Raw genomic sequence first — 19,506 nt, 5'->3', positions numbered from 1 at the left:
ATAAAAAAAAATGCCAAAAAAACAAAAATACGTTAGTTTATGCAAATAAATAAATAATTTAAAATTTGGATTGAAGGAAAGAACTATTAATAATTTTAACAATGTAGATCTGAAATATTGAAGGAGGTTTTGAGAAAGAAATTACATTTTTTTTGTGTAAAATGTTATTAAATTTTTTTTTTGAATTTTTTTATATTATTTTGGTCATATTGAAAATGTGTTTTTATTTTTAATTTATTTTCCGCGTGGGTTGTTTGATATGATTATTATTGATTTCCATTGAAAATGTTTGCGCTTTAATTTTGTTGTTGAGACTTGTTTGGCATAGTAGAATAAAAAATTTTCTCAGTTGTTTCATGCTTATTTGGGTATTTATTAACATATTTGGATTTTCATTGAAAACTAAAAATTATAATCAATTGAAACATATTTTATATAATAAAGAACAATATTTGTTGTATATTAGACATGTATATTAGACAACTACCCAGTTTCATAAGAAATTTGAAATTTTCAAAATTTTACCTTATCGTAATGTATCGTAATGTTATTGTATTTATATTATAATCGTAGTATATTTTTATTGTACATTTATATTTTTATATAAAAAATTAATTTTATAGATTTTTTTTATATATCATTGGATTACCATGAATAACTTTATGTATTAAAATTATAATAGTATATTTTTATTGTCTTTTTATAATTTTGGTTTGCAAGGATGCTTTATGATAGGAATATAACATGATAGCCTAGAAATACTAGTTCAGTAAAAAAAACGAATTCAATAATTTGTCATTTTGGTATATTATAATGTATTGTAATGTTAATATTTTTTCATTGTAACTATATTGCATTTGTATTGTACTTATACTTTATGATTGTCAAGAAAGAAGATGTACTTTTTAATGGGTAAATGGACTTGAGAAATCAGGGTAAATTAGTCTAATAAAAATATAAGACCTTCATAAGAATTATCAAATCTACCCACCATTTTTAATAATTTTTTTCCCCGGTCCACCCTAAAGTAATCCTCCCATAAAAAAAAACACTTCAGTAAACTTCAGCTTTATATCACTGATAGAGCGTCCATTTCATCCTTTCTGGCATTTGCCATTTTCTCAGTTGTCGCTGTCTTCTTTTATTTATTTTTTCGTTTTTAGTGTTTGTCCTTTTTTAAGAATATAAGAAACAACACGTGGAATACGACAAAAATGTGTCATGTTTATTATATATATATATATGAATTACTTTTTTCAAGCACTTATTTTTAGGTATAGAAATTGTAGCCTGATGAAAGGAATAAACAGGGCTAACAGTAACCAAATAAGAACGGAAAATTATACTTAAGCTCTTCAATTTCATATAATTGGTTCAAAATTATACTTATCTGCGAAGGTTGAATGTTTGAAATAATAATTAACACATGATGATTTTTTAAATATGTTATTTTTCTTTTTGATTCATATTTAATCTCAAAACAAATAATGCCCTTTATGTTAATTTGATGTAAGGGTATTTGATAAAATTAAAAATTAAGTAGTGAAAAATTTTAGCATTTAATATTAAGAGCGTGTTGAATTAATCAAAATGTAAAATATTTGATATTATTTAAGTTTTAAGTATAAAGTTTAATTTAACTATTTGATAATAAAAACATTGAAAGATTAAGTGGTTTAAACAAATGAGACCCGCCATTTTTTTTTCACTCTTTACAGGCTTTTTTATTTTTATTTTTGTAATGCATGTTTAAAAAATTGTAAAAAAATATAAAATATAGTCAAAGAAAATTTTATGTGATTGATTTTACAGCAGGTGTATCTTTATTTTATTTATTTATTTATTTTTGTGTATTTTCATTATTACCTTTTTAGTTTTTCTGGTAGAAAACATGAGTCATAGTTGAGTTGCCAATTTGCCAAACCCATGGATTCAACTATTTTTAAAATAAATGATAATATAATGAAAAAAATATCAGAATATAAGGGGAAAAGGACATATGATCACAGTAAGCGTGTGTATCATGGTGCAAGGTATTCCTCTCCACAAGTCTTGTTTACTAGTTCTTCAGTTGACAAGTTGTGCTTAATCTCTAAGTTTTGCACAACCAGCCTAAAACTGTCATTCCGCATGGATCAAATACCTTCTTCTCCTCTCAATTCTTCTTCTACTGAATGGCGTTATGATGTTTTCTTGAGTTTTAGAGGAGAAGATACCCGCACAGGATTTACAGACCATCTCTACGCGGCTTTAGTTGACAAAGGAATCCGTACCTTTAGAGACAGTGAAGAACTTCGACGTGGAGAAGAGATTGAAGGAGAACTTCTGAAAGCTATCCATGAATCAAGAATTTTCATCATTATTTTCTCAGAAGACTATGCTAACTCCAAGTGGTGTTTAAAAGAACTCGCGGAGATCAGTAAGTGCAAAGCAAAGGGACGAAAAGTTTTTCCAGTTTTCTACCATGTAGATCCAAGCGAAGTGCGAAATCAGTCTGGATATTATGGAGAAGCATTCGCAGCTTATGAAAACGATGCGAACCAAGACAGTGAGCGAATACAAGTATGGAGGACTGCCTTGAAGGAAGCAGGCCATATAATTGGATATCATATAGATAAAGAGTAACTATACCTTCTCTTCATCTCCCTCTGCGTATTTTCTCACTAGCTGACTTGATTTTATCTATTATTACTCTCAAAAAACTTGGGCCATTTGAGTATAAGTTTTTTTCCGCATGATTTCGTGGAAGCCCATTTCTCTATCCATTTGATCTCTTCATTTTAATTATGAGCAGTATTGTATAAATGGTTGTGCCCTGGACATAGATTTAAGGGGAACATATTGGGCGTTTTAAGATTTAATATTGAAGATAAAAAAGCATAAAAAGTGCACATACTTGTAGTGATGCTCTTAATGGATACCTTGATTGCTTGCTTCTTTGATCATTATTGCTTATTTGTTATATCTACCCTGATTGTATTGGTGCATTATTATTATTGAAAGATGATGGACAGGATATTGTTGGTTGCGATGAGCAGGTAACATGGCGCTGGTGGTGTTGAGTCAGTGCTAGAGAATGCAGGGTTTTAAAAATTTTGCGTTACAGGCTCTTATAGCTCAAAATTTGCCTCAGAATTTTGTATCTCAAAAAATTGTTTACAGTATCATCCAAACCCAGTTGTAATAAACTTGAAATCTTTAAACAATTCCAGGACAAGGACATGGTTATGAGGCAGTAGTTATAGCAATCATTCTTTAAATTTTCAAAATCAGAATTATAACAAAGTCCCCTCTACAAGCTTCCTAAGAATACAGTCATGAAATAGGTCAATCTTTACCAACCCTCCGTGAAAGTAAAAGGAAAAAAAAAACTAAAAGAAGAAGATAAAAATTAACTTAATCAATAGTGATGGATTAGACCTTAGTCATAATGGCATTAATTTCCTTAAAGAACTAAGGTGAAGGTTTTTTTTTTCTATTTTTTTTATTTTAAATAGAATTTTTTATGCTTAACGTTAAGTATTAAATGGTTTGTTTTTATAATATTTTATTTTTATTAAATATTAAAAAATAAAAAAAAATCAATATTACTTTTTTTTTTTCTATTTAGAAAAAGTTAAATATTTTGATTTTTTGTATTTAACAAAAAATTTATAATAAATCATAAAAAATAGGAAAATAAACTACTTAAAGTTCGAAAATAAATTTCTTTCAATAAAAAGTTAAAAAAACAAACATCTTCTAAGTAGAAAATTAATCATTAATTAATAATGAGAATCTTGATATTAGTTGTAGCGTTTCATGTTAATGCTATTTAGTATGGCTCACGCATTCTCTTTATTTCTTTCCATGTCTCAAATATTTTATACTTGAAATCAAGATCGTTTGTTGATCCATGAAAAGCATTTGCTAACAGATTACAAAATGAACCAGGAAAACGTGTACCTCACAATTTGGATTAAAAAAAAATAATAATACAAAATCCTTTGAGATGTTGGATACTTCCTAAACTTATGTAATAACAATGGATAAAGCTAATGTAACTACCATATTAAATACTATAAATTTAATTGAAGGCTGTGGAAGAGAAAATGTGTTGATGACCTTTTATACATGACAAATGCAAAGAAATTCTCTTTGTTTTAAAAATAATCATAGAAAAATTGATATTATATTAAAATTATGAATAAATATAAAATATCCTTATATTACCACTATTATTCTAATAGGAAACATATATTAGAAACATTCTTAATTTTCTTCTACTTTGTACCACACAACATTTAGATCTAAGAATCACATATATGTTGAATTAGAATTTCCTTAACCCAAAAGACTTATGCTTGGTATAAGCAATATTATTCCTTTTTCTAGACTGTTCGTGTTGAAGAGCCCTTGAATCATAGGCAGATGCTTTTTAATAACATAAGAACACTGAATTTATTCAATGGAAATGATAAATATAACAAAATTGTATATCTAAGGCTAAAAAACTTACCTTTGATCTAAATGTTCCTGGATCAAAATCAAAACGAAGAAGTTACTCATTACTACCGTCATTCATTAGCTCTGAACATTTGTGTAGGATGACTATAAAACCTTCTTGAGGGAGAGGAGGATTGAGACTCTCTAGAAAGCAATGGTCCACAATATTGAAACTTTAAATCTCCAAGGGGGTTTCTATAGCTCTTCTTATGGGCTTAAGTGACTTGAGCCATCTTGGGCTTGAGTTATTTAATATGGTCAACTAGATATTAATTAATTAACTCTATTGTTCTCCAATTAATTACTTAACTGAATTCAGAAGAGCTAAAACTAATTAATAAAAAAAATCTTGTGTAACTTTCTGTTTTTACCTAAACGATCTTATACACATAAATGGTTGATCTTCTATAAAACTTGAAGTCTTTGTGCCAACAAAGTTTATGAGCTTGAATAAGGACCATTGAGACCCATGAAAATATTGGTTCTTTCATAATTCAATTTTAAAGTTGACTCAAGATTCCACTAAAGAGAGTCAATTGCACTTCAGTATTCTATGAAATTACATCGAAACAAGAAGTTAGAATCCGTGACCTATTAATCGACTATGTGCAAACTTCTCATAAACTAGTGTTTGTAATCTAACAAAGTGGATATTATAAACCTCTCTCAAGATTATATCTAAAATCCTTGAGTGTTAGATCCTCCTATTATGAGATCAAATCAATTGACATATTCTAAGAACATACGTCAAATTCCACTTCAGAAATTATTATGAGCACTGTTTATATGATCACAAGTTCTTAGGATACATAATTAGATGATGCACTGTCTCAATTCCATAAAATATCATAGTACCTATCTTGAGAATATCTATTATTACCTGCCTTAATCAATAATGACCCAATCTTTAGAGAATATATGACCATCTTAGAGTCTCATTCATAGGTCAAAGTCACTAAAGACATCATCACTAACTCAATATTCTTTCAAAGTTGAGAGTCTATGCAATATAATAAATTAGTGAATCATGACAACCTTGTATCCAATATCATGATTTATTATAAGTCTTGTTCAATGTGTAACGATACATACTAATGTACTCATCATGAAAAAGACATCCCAATGATAAAGATAAGTCATCCTTCCAATTAGGAGGTGACACGTTACAATGTTTGATAGATTGTCTAATTTCATGGATCAACATTGAACAACTAATTATTTTGCAAGGAATCTATGAATTGGATTTTTTGTGCAAATCATATTGAACCTAAGTTATATATAATGCATGTAATACAAGTATGAATTCTCATATAAGTAATTAATGCAATTAAGGAGATTGAAGGAAACTAAAAATCATAATAAATAAATATATTAATGAAGTTTTTTTATTACATCTTTCATGCTTTCAACGGCCCTATCTTAACACCTTGGTCAGATAATCTATAGGGTGAATCAAGATACTATGTTTTGAAAATAGTAGTGAATTTAATCTCAAACTAGCATTGAATTGTGTTGTTAGTGAAGTCCTTGATTTAAGGTCACAGAATGCATATAAAGAATCTCACAACCATTTATGTGTACATGTATGATACATATAAAGAATGTTGGATAAAGAAATTATGAACACGGCCAAATCAAAATCGTGTATTGCCATTGATATATTTGGCAATAGTGTGTGGTTTACATGGAAATCTAGTGGTGGTAGAAGCTTATAAATAGAGACTTCATCTCCTCATTCTAATTATCCTAGAGTTGAGAGAAAAAAGAGTGGTGCAACTCTGTGAAAAAGTGAGGTTCTCTTGAGAGTTAGAGAATTATTATTCTCTTGGTTGTAATCGGGTTTTGGGTTTATGAGGAATGAGTGCTCATAAACACTTGTGATTATTTTTCTCCTTATAGTGAAGATCTGCAGTAGCTCTGTGACATAGCCTGCTTTTGGTAAACCATGTAAATTTGTGTGTTGTTTTTGTCTACTTCATTTAGTTATTATTTCCACATTATTTTTATGACTTTATTAATCTAGTGTTTGGAATATTAATTTCCTTACAAATTGCATGTCCACTGAGATTAACACTAGGAATTTTGTTGCCTATATTCATACACAAAATGGTTTAGTGCAATCCCTTGGATCCTTAATTAATGACAACTTGGGATTCATTAAGTCTGAATTTTCCATCCTTTATAAGATAGCTTGAACCTATGTTTGGTAATGTTTGATGAGACAGTTTTCTGTTGGAAAATCAAATTTGAAAGATAGGATATAATTTCATGGGATGCATCCAAATGATTTCATTTTAAATTTTATGACAAAATCAAATTGAATTAGAAGTTCGGAGGATTATTGAATTGGAGAAAATTGAAAATTATCATATGCAACAATTGACATATGGACATTAATACTAAAGGAATGATTTAAACCATACATTTCACGACAATAAAATAGTTCTAAGAGTCAATGACCACTGATAGTAACACTCGGTCGTATGTCTGTCCACCAGAAAATGGACATGACTAAAGGAATTTGAGATTTACCTGGTGATTTGAGAAAAGCATCTCCTAGTACATTGGAAATCAGTTGATGAAACTATAACAAGAGAAAATAACATTGAAAAAGAATTCTGAAAAACATGTTAATGGACATACTCTCTTTATAGTTTTGTTGGATTTGATGATAGAAATGCTAAGGTTAAAATTCTTGGAAAACAATATAGTAGCTTGTTACATTGAATTAGAAGTTATCCATACAAATCATTAGGTAACTTCATTATAATTAAACATTAACATCCAACACTTTCAGCTTGCAGTTCTATGTTGCTAAGCATGTATCAAAAGCTACATTCAGTACGTCATTTTCATTTATCCACGTTATAATGAAATTCAATATATTTAAATATTCTCATTTAGTTGATGACATCCCTCTAACATATGATTCAATATTTTATCCGTAATTCTATTTTTATGAACTAGACCTATCCATCACAGACGAACCTCTACTTCATGATTATTTATTTATCTTTTATAGCTCCTTCTCACTTGTCTCAATTTAATTTGTTATACTTTTATATATGCAGGCCCGAGGCAGATGTTGTTAAGACCATTACTAGAGATATGATATGTGAGATAATAGGTAAAGACTGTGTTGAGGATGGCCTAGTTGATAAAAAATCCCGTTTGAAAAAATTAAAAGAGTTGATTTGGAAATCAGAAGATGTTAGCATGGATGGGATTAGGAGGAAATCAAGAGATGTTCTCATGGTTGGGATCTTTGGAAGCGCTGGAATAGGGAAGACAACTATTGCCCGAGCTTTGTATGATGAAATTTCTTGTCAATTTGATGGTGCTAGTTTTCTTGCAAATATTCGAGAGGTATCCAAAAAGGATGGCCTATGTTGCTTACAAGAACGACTTTTTTGTGATATCCTATTAGGAGGTCGAAAAGTAATGCTTCTTAGAAGGGACAATTTGATGGAGAGCAAATTTTGTACTAAAAAAGTTCTTATTGTTCTTGATGATGTAAATGATAAGAAACAATTGGAATTATTAGCCGGAAGACATGATTGGTTTGGTAAAGGAAGTAGAATCATTATAACGTGTAGAAATGAACATTTGTTATTACGACATAAAGTGGATGAGTCTTATGAGTTTAAGAAATTAGATGGTCTTGAAGCTCTAGCACTCTTGTGTCACCACGCCCTTACCGAAGAACAATCTCCATTTAAGCGTTTTCTCTTTTTAGATAATATAAGGGCTCGTTGTGAAAATAATCCTTTAAAGCTTAAAGTTGCGGGTTCTTATCTACGTGGCAAGGAAGATGCGAATTGGGAAATTTATGTAAATAGTAAGTTTTTGAAAGTGAGTTATGAGGACCTACTTGAGGAAGAAAAGGATATATTCCTTGATGTTGCATGCTTCTTTCAAGGGGAGTGTGAAGATTTTGTTACAAAAATACTAGAGAAACCTGATTTCTCTGCTAAACAAGGAGTGCAAGTTCTAAGCAATAGGTGCCTCTTAACAATTTCGGAAGGAAAGTTATGGATGGATAATTCAATACAAGAAATGGCCTGGAAAATTGCTAACAAACAGGCACAGATACCAGGCAAACCTTGCCGCTTGTGGGATCATAATAAAATCCTACACGTACTGAAGAGAAACGAGGTACCTTCCATATACACTCTTAAATGTCTATAGCTTAAGAAAAAAATACTGACACATATACACATGAAATTTGCTTTACTTATTTGTGGCTCTTTCTTGTAGGGGATACATGCATTAATTGAAGGCATATCCTTAGAGCTATCCAAATCAAAAGACAAAAAATTTTCTGGTGAAGCCTTTTCCGAAATGGATGCACTCAGATTGCTAAAGGTCTTCTTGGGTTCTGGATGTGTTAATGACAAAGAGACTTATAAAGTGCATTTTTCTACAGACTTTACGTTTCCTTCATATGATAAGTTAAGGTATCTCCATGGGCATGGATACCAATTAGATTCTTTTCCTTCAAACTTTGAGGCAGAGGAGCTTCTTGAACTCAACATGCCATGTAGCAGCCTAAAACAAATTAAAGGGGATGAGGTATGATTATATATATATAAATGCTTGCTTTTAAGATGAGCGTTGATGTAAATAGAAGCTAATTTTCTTAATTAAAATGCTTTCTTTCACAGATTCATTTTCCAAATTTAATTGCCCTTGATCTTAGTCACTCTCAACAATTGGAAACCATCTCAAACTTCTCAAGGATGCCAAATTTGGAGAGACTGGTTCTTGAAGGTTGTAGAAGTTTGGTTAAGGTTGACCCATCTATTGTAAATCTGAAAAAGCTTTCTTTGATGAATTTGAAAGGCTGCAAAAGGCTTAAGAGTCTTCCAAAGAGAATTTGTAAATTCAAATTTCTTGAAACTCTTATTCTCACGGGTTGTTCGAGACTTGAGAAATTGCTAGGTGACAGGGAGGAACGGCAAAATTCAGTAAACCTGAAGGCAAGTCGAACTTATAGAAGTGAGTATAAGATACTGTTATTTTGTTTGGTTTTCGCACACTATTAGGTCTAAGAAAATGCCATCTATGTGATAGGGCAGTCCCCAGTCATTTTTTGATGCTTACTGTCATTGCAAAAGTTAAATCTAACTGGAAATGACTTTATTATCATACCAGGAGTCATCATTCTACCTCCGGCGCTAAGAATTCTTCACTTGGGGCATTGCAAGAGGTTTCAAGAAATTCTAAAGCTTCCTTCAAGTATTCAAGAAGTAGATGCATACAACTGCATTTCTATGGGAACTTTATCGTGGAACACCAGACTAGAAGCATCCATTTTACAGAGGATCAAGGTTTCTCTCTCCCTTGTTAAACTTTGTTATTTTCAAGGCAGAACTTTGCTCTCTTTTTCATGATAAACTTTAATTTTGATGGCAGATTAATCCGGAATCTGCATTTTCTATCGTTCTTCCTGGGAATACAATTCCAGACTGTTGGGTCACCCATAAGGTGACGGGATCTTCAGTGACTATGAAGCTGAAAAATCCTGATCGGTACAACGATGACCTCTTGGGATTTGCCGTGTGCCTTGTTTTTGCACCACAGGCTGAAAGGCCTCAGCTAAATCCTGAAATATTGTGTGAATTGAAGAATTTCACATTTTTCTACAGTTGTGGCGAGGACAGTGTAGATGAATTTCCAGAGTCAGATCAAGAATGGGGCAACAACAGTACAGAGCACGTGTGGTTGGCATACCGACCACATGCTCGAGCTGATAGATGTCATCCTAAAGAATGGAATCATATTAAGGCTTCATTTGAAGTCTTTGACTGTGTGGTGAAAAAGTGTGCTATTCGCCTTATATACAAGTAGTGTTTGGGTAAGAAACCCAGTGAAAATGGAATTTATGGCTCATACTCCGTTGATAACTCCATTATTCATGATATTTCATCCAGCTTCCAAAACTTTTGGATTGTTTGATTTGAATGTTCCAAAATATCCATATAAACTCCTTTCTAAGAAAGTCTGTTTCTCTGTGGATATCACCTTTGTTTCTCTCCACCAATTTATAAAGATTGATTCATCTGAAATTGAGCAATCATCACTGACCTGAGGATTTAAGTGATCATCTCCACTGCCGGTACGAGTTATCGCCTGTCTGAAAACCACCCTTTTTACTAATCAGGGTGCTGCCTCCCTCACTCCCACAGCCAGAATCCACAAATTAGCACTGGACTTTCTCCTCCACCTGTAGCTGGCCAGTTTTCTCCTTAATTTTCAAGATCAATTGATGGTCACATAAAGGGAGCTATGTTCCTATTTGCAGATATCTTGCCTGCATTCGTTGGAGAGGAAAAAAGAGTGGGATTGTGGGCGAGGCAGTGTAAGGGCTTATTGTCACAAGATGCTTCAAATGACCCTCCCCATGGCTTATATAGGAGGTAAGAAGCTTTTAGAGACCCTTGGAGACATCCACACTTAGCCACTAGTGGGAAGAGTGTGGAAGGTTCTAGAAATGCCTAGAGAAGTCCACACAACTCTACACTATGGTAGAAGGCATGAGAAGGGTCCAAAGCTTTCTAAAGAAATCTAGAAGTCTCTTGTATATAGGCTTATACATAGAATAGTGTAGGACATTCTAGAATATTCATGAATTGTAAGGAACCCTCCAAGGTTCTAGAGAGTTCCATTGGTGCCTATAAATAGGTGAGGGCCTCATTTGGCCAAGGCACCAAACAAGTGAGCATCCAAGCACTTGTAAAGGCTTTCTTGAGTTAATAAGAGCTTCCATTCTTTAAGGAGTTGCCTACTAAGCTCTTAAGCTTTCGAGTCGCGAGTGTCTTAGCCGAGCAAGCTAAGCATTGGGGATCAAGGCTGACTTAGCAAGATCAAGCGTCTTGACTTGCCTAAGTGCCGCACGAGCTTAGTGAACGACTAAGTCCGTGACATTATGGCTTTGGTGTGGGGGGATCTTCAGTGTGAGAGTGAATTGTGGGCTGTTCTGATGAGCTTTATCTTTTGATGTGTTTAATGTCTTTAAGATAAGGCCTTGTTTCGTTGTTTCTATATATCTTTACCTCCAACTTTGTACATTCTCCTTTGAATCTTTTTCATACCTGGAAAATGCTTCTCCGAAACTTCCCATCTGCTTTCGGACGTCGGATGGATCTCCGTGATAAAAAATTGGCACAACCGGTTGTTCCATTTCTTTCCTGCACTCCATGATCTTCACGTGCTCATTCAAGCACCATCCGGAATTAGCATAGTTTTCTGAGAATACGACTATAGAAAACCTTGATTCCTCGATAGCTTTCAAGATTTCTGGAGCAATCTCTTCTCCTCTCTTAAGTGTATCATCTCTGAAAGTTTTAATGCCTTTGTGAACTAAAGTGGTATAAAGGTGATCAGTAAAGTTGAAACCGGTATCTTTGCGTCTAAAGCTCAGGAAAACATCGTACCTCCATGGACAGACAGAAGTTGACGAGGAACAGAAAGCTTTTTGAGCACTAGTGTAAGCCATTGATGAAGTGCATGAACAAGAGTTTGGAGATTTCTCTACATATCATGAATGATTGACCTTTGCAATATAAGGTCAACGACTCCAATAATATTTTAACAATATCAAGAAAGTTTAATTGCCTGTGAATCCTCAGATCAACTGTAGCAAAAAATCTTGCAAGACCAAAATGTCCTTCGTGAATCTTGGGTTTGGATCATTGAATTTTAATTTTTCTTTTTATTTCATCTTCATTGTGTAAATTAAGTATTATACGCATTGTATATATTTAGATATTAGAAGGAAAATATGAATTAATTAATTGTTCAGAGGGCTTGATCAAGTGAAAATGATATGATATATGGCAAGTTAGCTGAATTTTTCAATAAGCATTTTGTGTTCCACTGTTTGGTTAATTTTCTTAATTTTTGTTCATAATGGGTTTATCTCCACCTTCTTGTAAAATGGGGCGAAACACTTGTTTACCATGAAACTCTATTTTCTTAATAACCACAAATATATAAATTTGAATTGGTCAAACTTCAACAACCCAATTATTAATTTAAGGAATTTTTAATTGAATGTGAAATATTACAAAAATATTACAACATGGAAAAAATATTATAAAATTTGATGGCTTAGGATGATAGAATTGGATGCCACCTTGAATTTGAACAATAATGTTATGGTAAAAAAAAATAAAAAAACAAATCCAGTGAGTTTGAGTCATGAAGAAAAATCCTCTAAAATTAGTTGAAATATTACTATTTTTTCACCTTGGCTCATACCATTATAGAACCCTTTTATATTAAAAAATAATTTAATTAATTCATAATTAAGATATAACAGTTATATGGATGGTATCAAGATATTCAATGGGTAATATATAGTGGCCAAACTTTATATTCACAAATCCTTAAAGTTAACGGCTGTGAAAATTAGTGCAATTTGATCAATAATTCAATAATCAAATAAGAATATGAATTAAAAACTATTCGATTAATGGATCTTAGCTAACTACTTTATTTAGGGGAACCTATAAATACTAGCTGACTTTTGTATAGTCTTCTAATTAGTTTCCTACCATTTATTGTTTGATGATGCTTCTTAAAAATGAAATCTTTAAGAAGATGTGTTCTTATATTCTTCATTTATTAGGTTAAGGTGATGAAATTTTGATAATTTTTTTTTATTTTTTATTTTGTATTATTTTCCTAATCTTTTGAGAGTGTCCAAATCTTCCTCTTTGGTTAAATAATACATTTATAATGCTCTATATTCGTATTTATTTTCCTAACTCTGTGATGACGTGGTTAGGAGATGACCAATTTGATCACTCAATGTTTCATTTTATTTTATTTTTTATTTTTTATTTTTTTTTATGAAGAGAGGTTTGGTTTGATCCTGTAATCTAAAGGTGGATAAAAAATTATGGGAATCACTAATCAATGTTGACAAATACCATCATTAACAAAATTAAAATTATAAAATCTAATTGTAGTGTACTTCTAATATTTAATTTAATTTTAGTCCGAAATAGGGATAGGGATAGGGATGAACTTTTCTCTCAGAGAGCTGGCTCCTAATCATTACTATTCATTCTTTCTTGGGATACGTGCAAGACTTGTAGGAATAGAATGGTCATGATGTTCCGCATGATCACTAATCCCATGTTTCGAACTTCTAAGGGATTTATTGTCTTCAACTGTGTTGCATGTTGCATTAAAAGAAAAGGGTTTGGTAATCATATAGTTTGAAATTTGAGATAAAATTTTGTCCTGACATACTTCCATAATGTATGTAGCAGGTAAGAAGGACTAAATATGAAAAAATTTAGAATTTTGTCCTTACACCTCAAATTGAGGTTTCAACTACCTGGAAAATTGCATTCTTCTTGAGTTTTGTATGGATTTGATTCTAGCACAATGATTCCTCTATTGAAAATTTTAAAATAGTTGGAATTCCGTATCTTCCATGTTGGTGACACGTATTCATGTGAAAAATTCTCCACCAACTCCCCGACGCGATCTAAAATGGGAAGAAAAAAAAAAATGGAAGAAAGCCAAATGGAGAAGAATTTTTTTTTTATGGGAGGGGAGGGAAATTTGAAGAAGATAAAAGGAAACGAAAAAGGATATGAATGGATTAGGGGAAGATATTAATTCGTACAAAGGGAGGAGGAAGGCTAACTTTTGAAAGGAGGATACGAACGGTAAGGGGAGGAGTTTTAGAGGGGAAATGAGAGTCTTTAGGTAAAAAAACAAGAGGGAAAGAGATGGAGGATGATTGAGAGGAGAGGGAATTTGAAGGAAAAGAGGGTGTGGTTTGATGTTTAACATCACAACAAAAAATTATTGATAAATGAATTTAATCATCAAAATTAGATGGAAATTTAATATGATTGACCCTTGAAGTTATGTTTGATTTTTGAAAAATTTGAAGAAAAAAAATAAAAATAAAAATAAGAAAGAAGAAATGGAGAAAAATAAAATATAGGTTCAAATTTAATAAATTATTTTTATATGTTTTTTTAAACTCATTTTACTTATTTTTTTTTATTATATAAAAATTAAATAATTTTAAAATATATAAAATTTTAACAAATTTTAATTATATGTTTTGGTCCTTGCTTAAAGTACATAAGTTGACGAATAATGTTTTGGTCCCCACACCCTCTTCTCTTTTGTTGTCTGCCACTCGATGGGTTGACGTGAATTGTGGAAGAAAAGTATGCATATATTTGACAAAAAGAATTAAGAATATTGGCAGCAAGTGCCCATTGACTTTTAGGGTTTACCCTTTTCTTCTTTGAAGTTGCATAGAGAACTTCAAAATTGCTTAAGAAGGCCAAGAGCAGTGCCCATTGAGCATCCAAAAACTCTCTCTTGTTCCCCGAACTCTTGTAATTCTCGCACCAGCAATTCACAAATGACTTCATCTACCATTCAAAGAGCCTCTTCTTCTACTTGTATCCGCAATAGTTATCATGTATTTCTGAGTTTTAGAGGTGAAGATACCCGGAAGAATTTCACAGATCATCTCTATACAACTTTGGTTGCATATGGACTTCAAGTCTTTAGAGATGATGAAGAACTTGAGAAAGGAGGAGATATTGCATCAGATCTCTCAAGGGCTATTCAAGAGTCCAAGATTTTTATTATTATTTTCTCAAAAAATTATGCCAACTCCAGATGGTGTCTAAATGAACTTGTGAAGATCATGGAGCAAATGGAAGAAAAAAAAAAATCAATGGTTCTACCAGTTTTCTACCATGTGAATCCATCGGATGTTCGGAAGCAATCAGGAAGTTACGAAGAGGCATTTTCCAACCATGAAGCGGATGCAAACCAGGAAAAGTGCCATGTTGATGACCAGTAATTACTCTTCTTCTCACCAATGATTTAGAAATTAATTATGACACTTTTCTTGTTATCTAATTACAAAGCTTGGTAGTTTTTATAGATTATATATTACTATCCAAATGAAAGCATCCCCATGCTATCAATACCCAGTTTTAAAGAAAATAAATAAGTTGGTTCAGAAATGCTACACTGACCAAGTTTAAGTGTGGGTTGAGTCTTTACCATTGCATTAAGATCGAACTTACTTAATATAAGTTATTTTATCAATTTGGTATCTTTCGTTTATTTATTCATTTGAATCTATTTAATTTGGTGCAACATGGTAATGTCCTTTTACTTGAATTTTAAAAAATTCTTAGCAACATTTAACATTTTATCTATAATAATATATTAATAACTTAATTTTTTTTCTCTGTTTAAAAAAAATCAATATGATGGATTAAAATGAAATGCATAAATTATAAATTCAAAATTTAATTCGATCTTATGCCTAGAAGCATTAACGTGACATTATGTTTGTTGTTGATCCATCTATTGGACTTGGTCTAACCCTAATCAATACTTGTCAGTAATATGAGTATTGATCACCAATCCAGTTGCAATAATTATATTTTCACTTCATATTGATCTAGAATAATTAATGTAGAGATGGATTGGATGGAAGAAAAAAATGGAGCTTTGAAGAAGGTTGAGTGGGGTTGGAGAAAGGCATTTGGGGGTAGAGGGTTAAGGCTTCTAAGCCTATCGTGTATAGCTGAAATGTAAAAAGCAAAGGCTTTTATAGCATTGAAGAAGATGACACTTCCACAAAGTGACAACATTGTCTAAAATATTAAAAAGCTCTAACAGGATTCTTAATTAAGCTGCCATTGTTGCCTGGATACTACAAGCAACAAGAGAAGATTCCAAAAAGCGACATCTTTTATGCAATTGGAAAAAGCTCCATTATATTTATCTGGAAGTGCCATGTTTTACCTATTTTTATAAGCTCATGGTAAGAGAGTCAAGGAATTAAGGAATTAACTGCTAATAAATGCATTTTTATAAGCTCATATGTTTTCAAAACAGTCTTAACAATATTAAAATCACTAAAGTACTTTCGTCAATTCCTATAGTTGTGAGATGAGTTACTTTAATTGCCTCACTAGATAAGTGATGCATAAAGACTCTAGATTCCAACTTCTTGAATTCTTATAACATCAATATCGATTGTTTGCACGTTCTCATAACACCAAGAAATTAACTAGATTGAAGTTCCATCCACATTTCAATTGCCAAACCTTCTTGAAAACAACCAGCTTCCCACATCCTAACTTACCCTATATTCTAGTTTATGACTTACTCAAAATATGTACAGGATGTTTGCCATCTTAGTGTCAGATGAATCACAAATGGCAAGAGCTCATATTGTTCCAAACTTGTCAATGAATATCTTGAGAAGAGAGCACCACAACCACCTATATATGTATCTCTTTTAACACAAGTTTTCAGTTGGACTTTCCAATGATAAGATTCAACAACATGCCTCTATGGGCACTTCTCACAATTCCATTTCTTGTCACAATGCTTTCTAGAGTAGTGCTTCTTAATTCCAGTGAGGTAGCTAAGAGCCCAAGGTAGGACATATCTCTGGACACAAATTGAACTTCCTCATGTTTTTTGTTGTCTTCTGCTTAAGCTTCTAAGGCAAGTTGTGTCCTTATCTGTTGAGCTATAAGTTTGCTCCCTTTGAAATCCATTGTTGCCCACCTGACATGTACACATATTTAAGAGCATTAAGGTCTTACAAGATATTGAAATTACCTCTACATCTGGTGCAGGTATTAAATTTTTTTAAAAGATGGTAGATCATCACACATAATTTTTTCTTTTTCTCAATAGACATAGTCACGCATATAACAAATATATTTATGATTTCATGTGGTCATAGTTTTATTTTATGTCAAAACAATGCACTAAAATGTCATATTTTAATGATTTCAGCAATGGTCTAATGCTCAATGATGCAACAAATGCACCTAAACATCATATTTTATTTTCTATGATAATATAATTAGAACTTTGAAATCCAGAAAAAGGGTTTTGATCTCTTTCTATAGTGTGTTTACTTCTATAAGAGTAATAAATAGTAAACTCTTATAGGAAACCCATAATATTTCTCTTAGAAATTAGTCTATACTCATCATTTATGCTTGTCTAGTGAGCACCATATAAGAATTATCCTAGCTATGTGAGCACTATTGCTGACCACTCTTACCCTGTACAACCATCCACCTCCAGTCATTTTCAACTCACAATTTCTACTCGGCAATTAAGCCACCATTATTGAACATTCTTATGTACCTTGTACAGTTGCCTACTCCCTGTCATTTTCCTCTCATAATTTCTACTCCCTTACTAAGCACTATAGTTGAGCAACCAACATGCTTAAATAGTTTGAATGGAAGATTGCTCACAATTCGCACTTGTCAAGTGAGTACTAACCTTGAGCACAAAATCCTTACACAATGCCGACATCTTTGTACCAACAACATATCGAGCACCAATCCTAGGCTCCTTCTAATGAATTATACCTACTCTATTTTCACTCAACCAGTGAGCATAATTGTTAAGTACTCACTATTACAATGCTTAATCATTGTCATCAACTTCTTTCACCCATGTTTCCAACATCATCTAATTCTTCAGCCTGTGTCACGCGCACATGGTGCCCAACTTTTATGTGATGTCTCCTTCACATCTCTCAATGGATTCACTTGATCAACCCTGATCATGTTATTCCACGGCACCATGTTTATGGAAACATTGGATTGCTCTCCATAATTTTGGAGGCCCTTTAGTCACCTCTATGGTTTAAATTATACCCTTCATCTTTATTAAACAATTGCCTTTTTCATACAACTAAATCAAGGTATATTTATTTTTGTAAGCATTCTTCTCTATTTTTTTAAGCATTGTCAAGTCAATTATTTAACATTTATGGAGTTTTCTAGATTTTTTTGTGCATAGCTAGACTTTAAAGTTAGGGTTGGTTCTCTCTAATAGAATTCTCCCATGTTGGAGTATGCCACTAAATTTTAGTTGTTCAAAGATTGAAATCCTTGTTCTTAGATTTCATAACATCAGTTTTGCTTAGACTAATCATAACTCAATTTTTAAATTTACCTATTGCTTAAGTTGCATTAGAAATGCTTGACATATTACCATGACCTAGTCTCCTCTTATGAACTTCTAATCTTAATAGTAATAGTTTTAGTTACAAGTTAAGTTAGATACTGCTTAACAGTGTTGAGGGTACTTGGCCAAATCCTAGCTCTAATATGCTCCTTTGAATCGTTGAAGCTTGAGGCTTTTAACCCTTGGATCTAAGATCAAGGGAGGGAAAGTGTTTCTAAACCTCTCTTAATGGGATTTCAAAAGCATAGCCTCCACTCATGGTTACTCAATGAATAGTGCTTCAAGTGCTTTGTGTATGGTGAACAAAGTCGTGAAAAGAAATACAAAGTAGAAGCTCCTCACCTCAAGTTTGAGTTGATGTAATTTTTATGATTCTCTTTTCCTTATTAGTTAATCTTCCAATTTAATCTAAATGATTAACTATATCTTTGAAACAAAATTTGTGAATTTGATTTATGTATGAGAGGGACACTTTTGTACTCTTGAGAATTTAGATTGTGATAATAATTTTTAATGGAGTACCATCTCCTCTTGCTAATGCAAATGACACATCTAAAAGCAAGGGTCGAAAAATGATTAGTTTCTATGAAATTATTTAGTTTCCTCTATGGTTTAAACCATATCCTTAACCTTTATCTTTTAATTTAGATTTTACTTTGCTTAGGTGGTTATCTTTATTGTACAATTAAATCAACATATATATATATATATATATATATATATATATATATATTTGTAAGCCTTCCTCCCTATTTTTTTTTTACCTATTCTCAAATCATTTCTTTAATATTAATGGAGTTTTTGAGATTTTTTGTGCATAGTTAGACTTCTAAGTTATGATATATTTTCTATGATGCAATTCCCCCATGTTCAAGTATGCCACTAAATTTTAATTGTTCATAGATTGGAATGCCCGTTTTTAAGTTTCATCATATTGGTTTTAGCGTAATCACAACTCCTAAATTTAGCAACAACTTAAGTGCATTGGAGGTGTTTGACTAATTACCA

At 32.0% G+C, this 19,506-nt stretch overlaps 2 protein-coding genes across 3 annotated transcripts; one reads left to right on the top strand and one right to left on the bottom strand.

Moving 5' to 3' along the window:
- Positions 1 to 1,983: 1,983 nt before the first annotated feature.
- Positions 1,984 to 10,443, top strand: LOC100855105 (disease resistance protein RPV1). Of its 2 annotated transcripts, XM_010666963.3 has the most exons (7): positions 1,984 to 2,621; positions 7,557 to 8,640; positions 8,743 to 9,057; positions 9,150 to 9,483; positions 9,640 to 9,815; positions 9,901 to 10,016; positions 10,134 to 10,443. In XM_010666963.3, exons 1-7 carry the CDS (start codon positions 2,131 to 2,133, stop codon positions 10,333 to 10,335), a joined length of 2,718 nt encoding a protein of 905 aa, XP_010665265.1. In that variant the 5' UTR covers positions 1,984 to 2,130; the 3' UTR covers positions 10,336 to 10,443. The 2 variants fall into 2 exon arrangements, with proteins under 2 accessions (XP_010665265.1, XP_003634561.1); XM_003634513.4 differs by having other exon boundaries at positions 9,901 to 10,443.
- A 201-nt stretch (positions 10,444 to 10,644) lies between these two features.
- Positions 10,645 to 11,983, bottom strand: LOC104882731 (disease resistance protein RUN1). The gene is made up of 2 exons (XM_010666991.1): positions 11,580 to 11,983; positions 10,645 to 10,711 (listed from the first exon to the last, which is right to left on the bottom strand). The coding sequence occupies exons 1-2, from the start codon at positions 11,981 to 11,983 to the stop codon at positions 10,645 to 10,647; spliced, it is 471 nt and encodes a 156-aa protein (XP_010665293.1).
- Between the last annotated feature and the right edge of the window lie 7,523 nt (positions 11,984 to 19,506).

This window comes from Vitis vinifera, chromosome 18, assembly GCF_030704535.1.
Source record: "Vitis vinifera cultivar Pinot Noir 40024 chromosome 18, ASM3070453v1".
NCBI classification, from domain to species: Eukaryota; Viridiplantae; Streptophyta; class Magnoliopsida; order Vitales; family Vitaceae; genus Vitis; species Vitis vinifera.
Note: the sequence above shows the minus strand (reverse complement) of the source record. Positions and strands in the feature narration are given on the sequence as shown.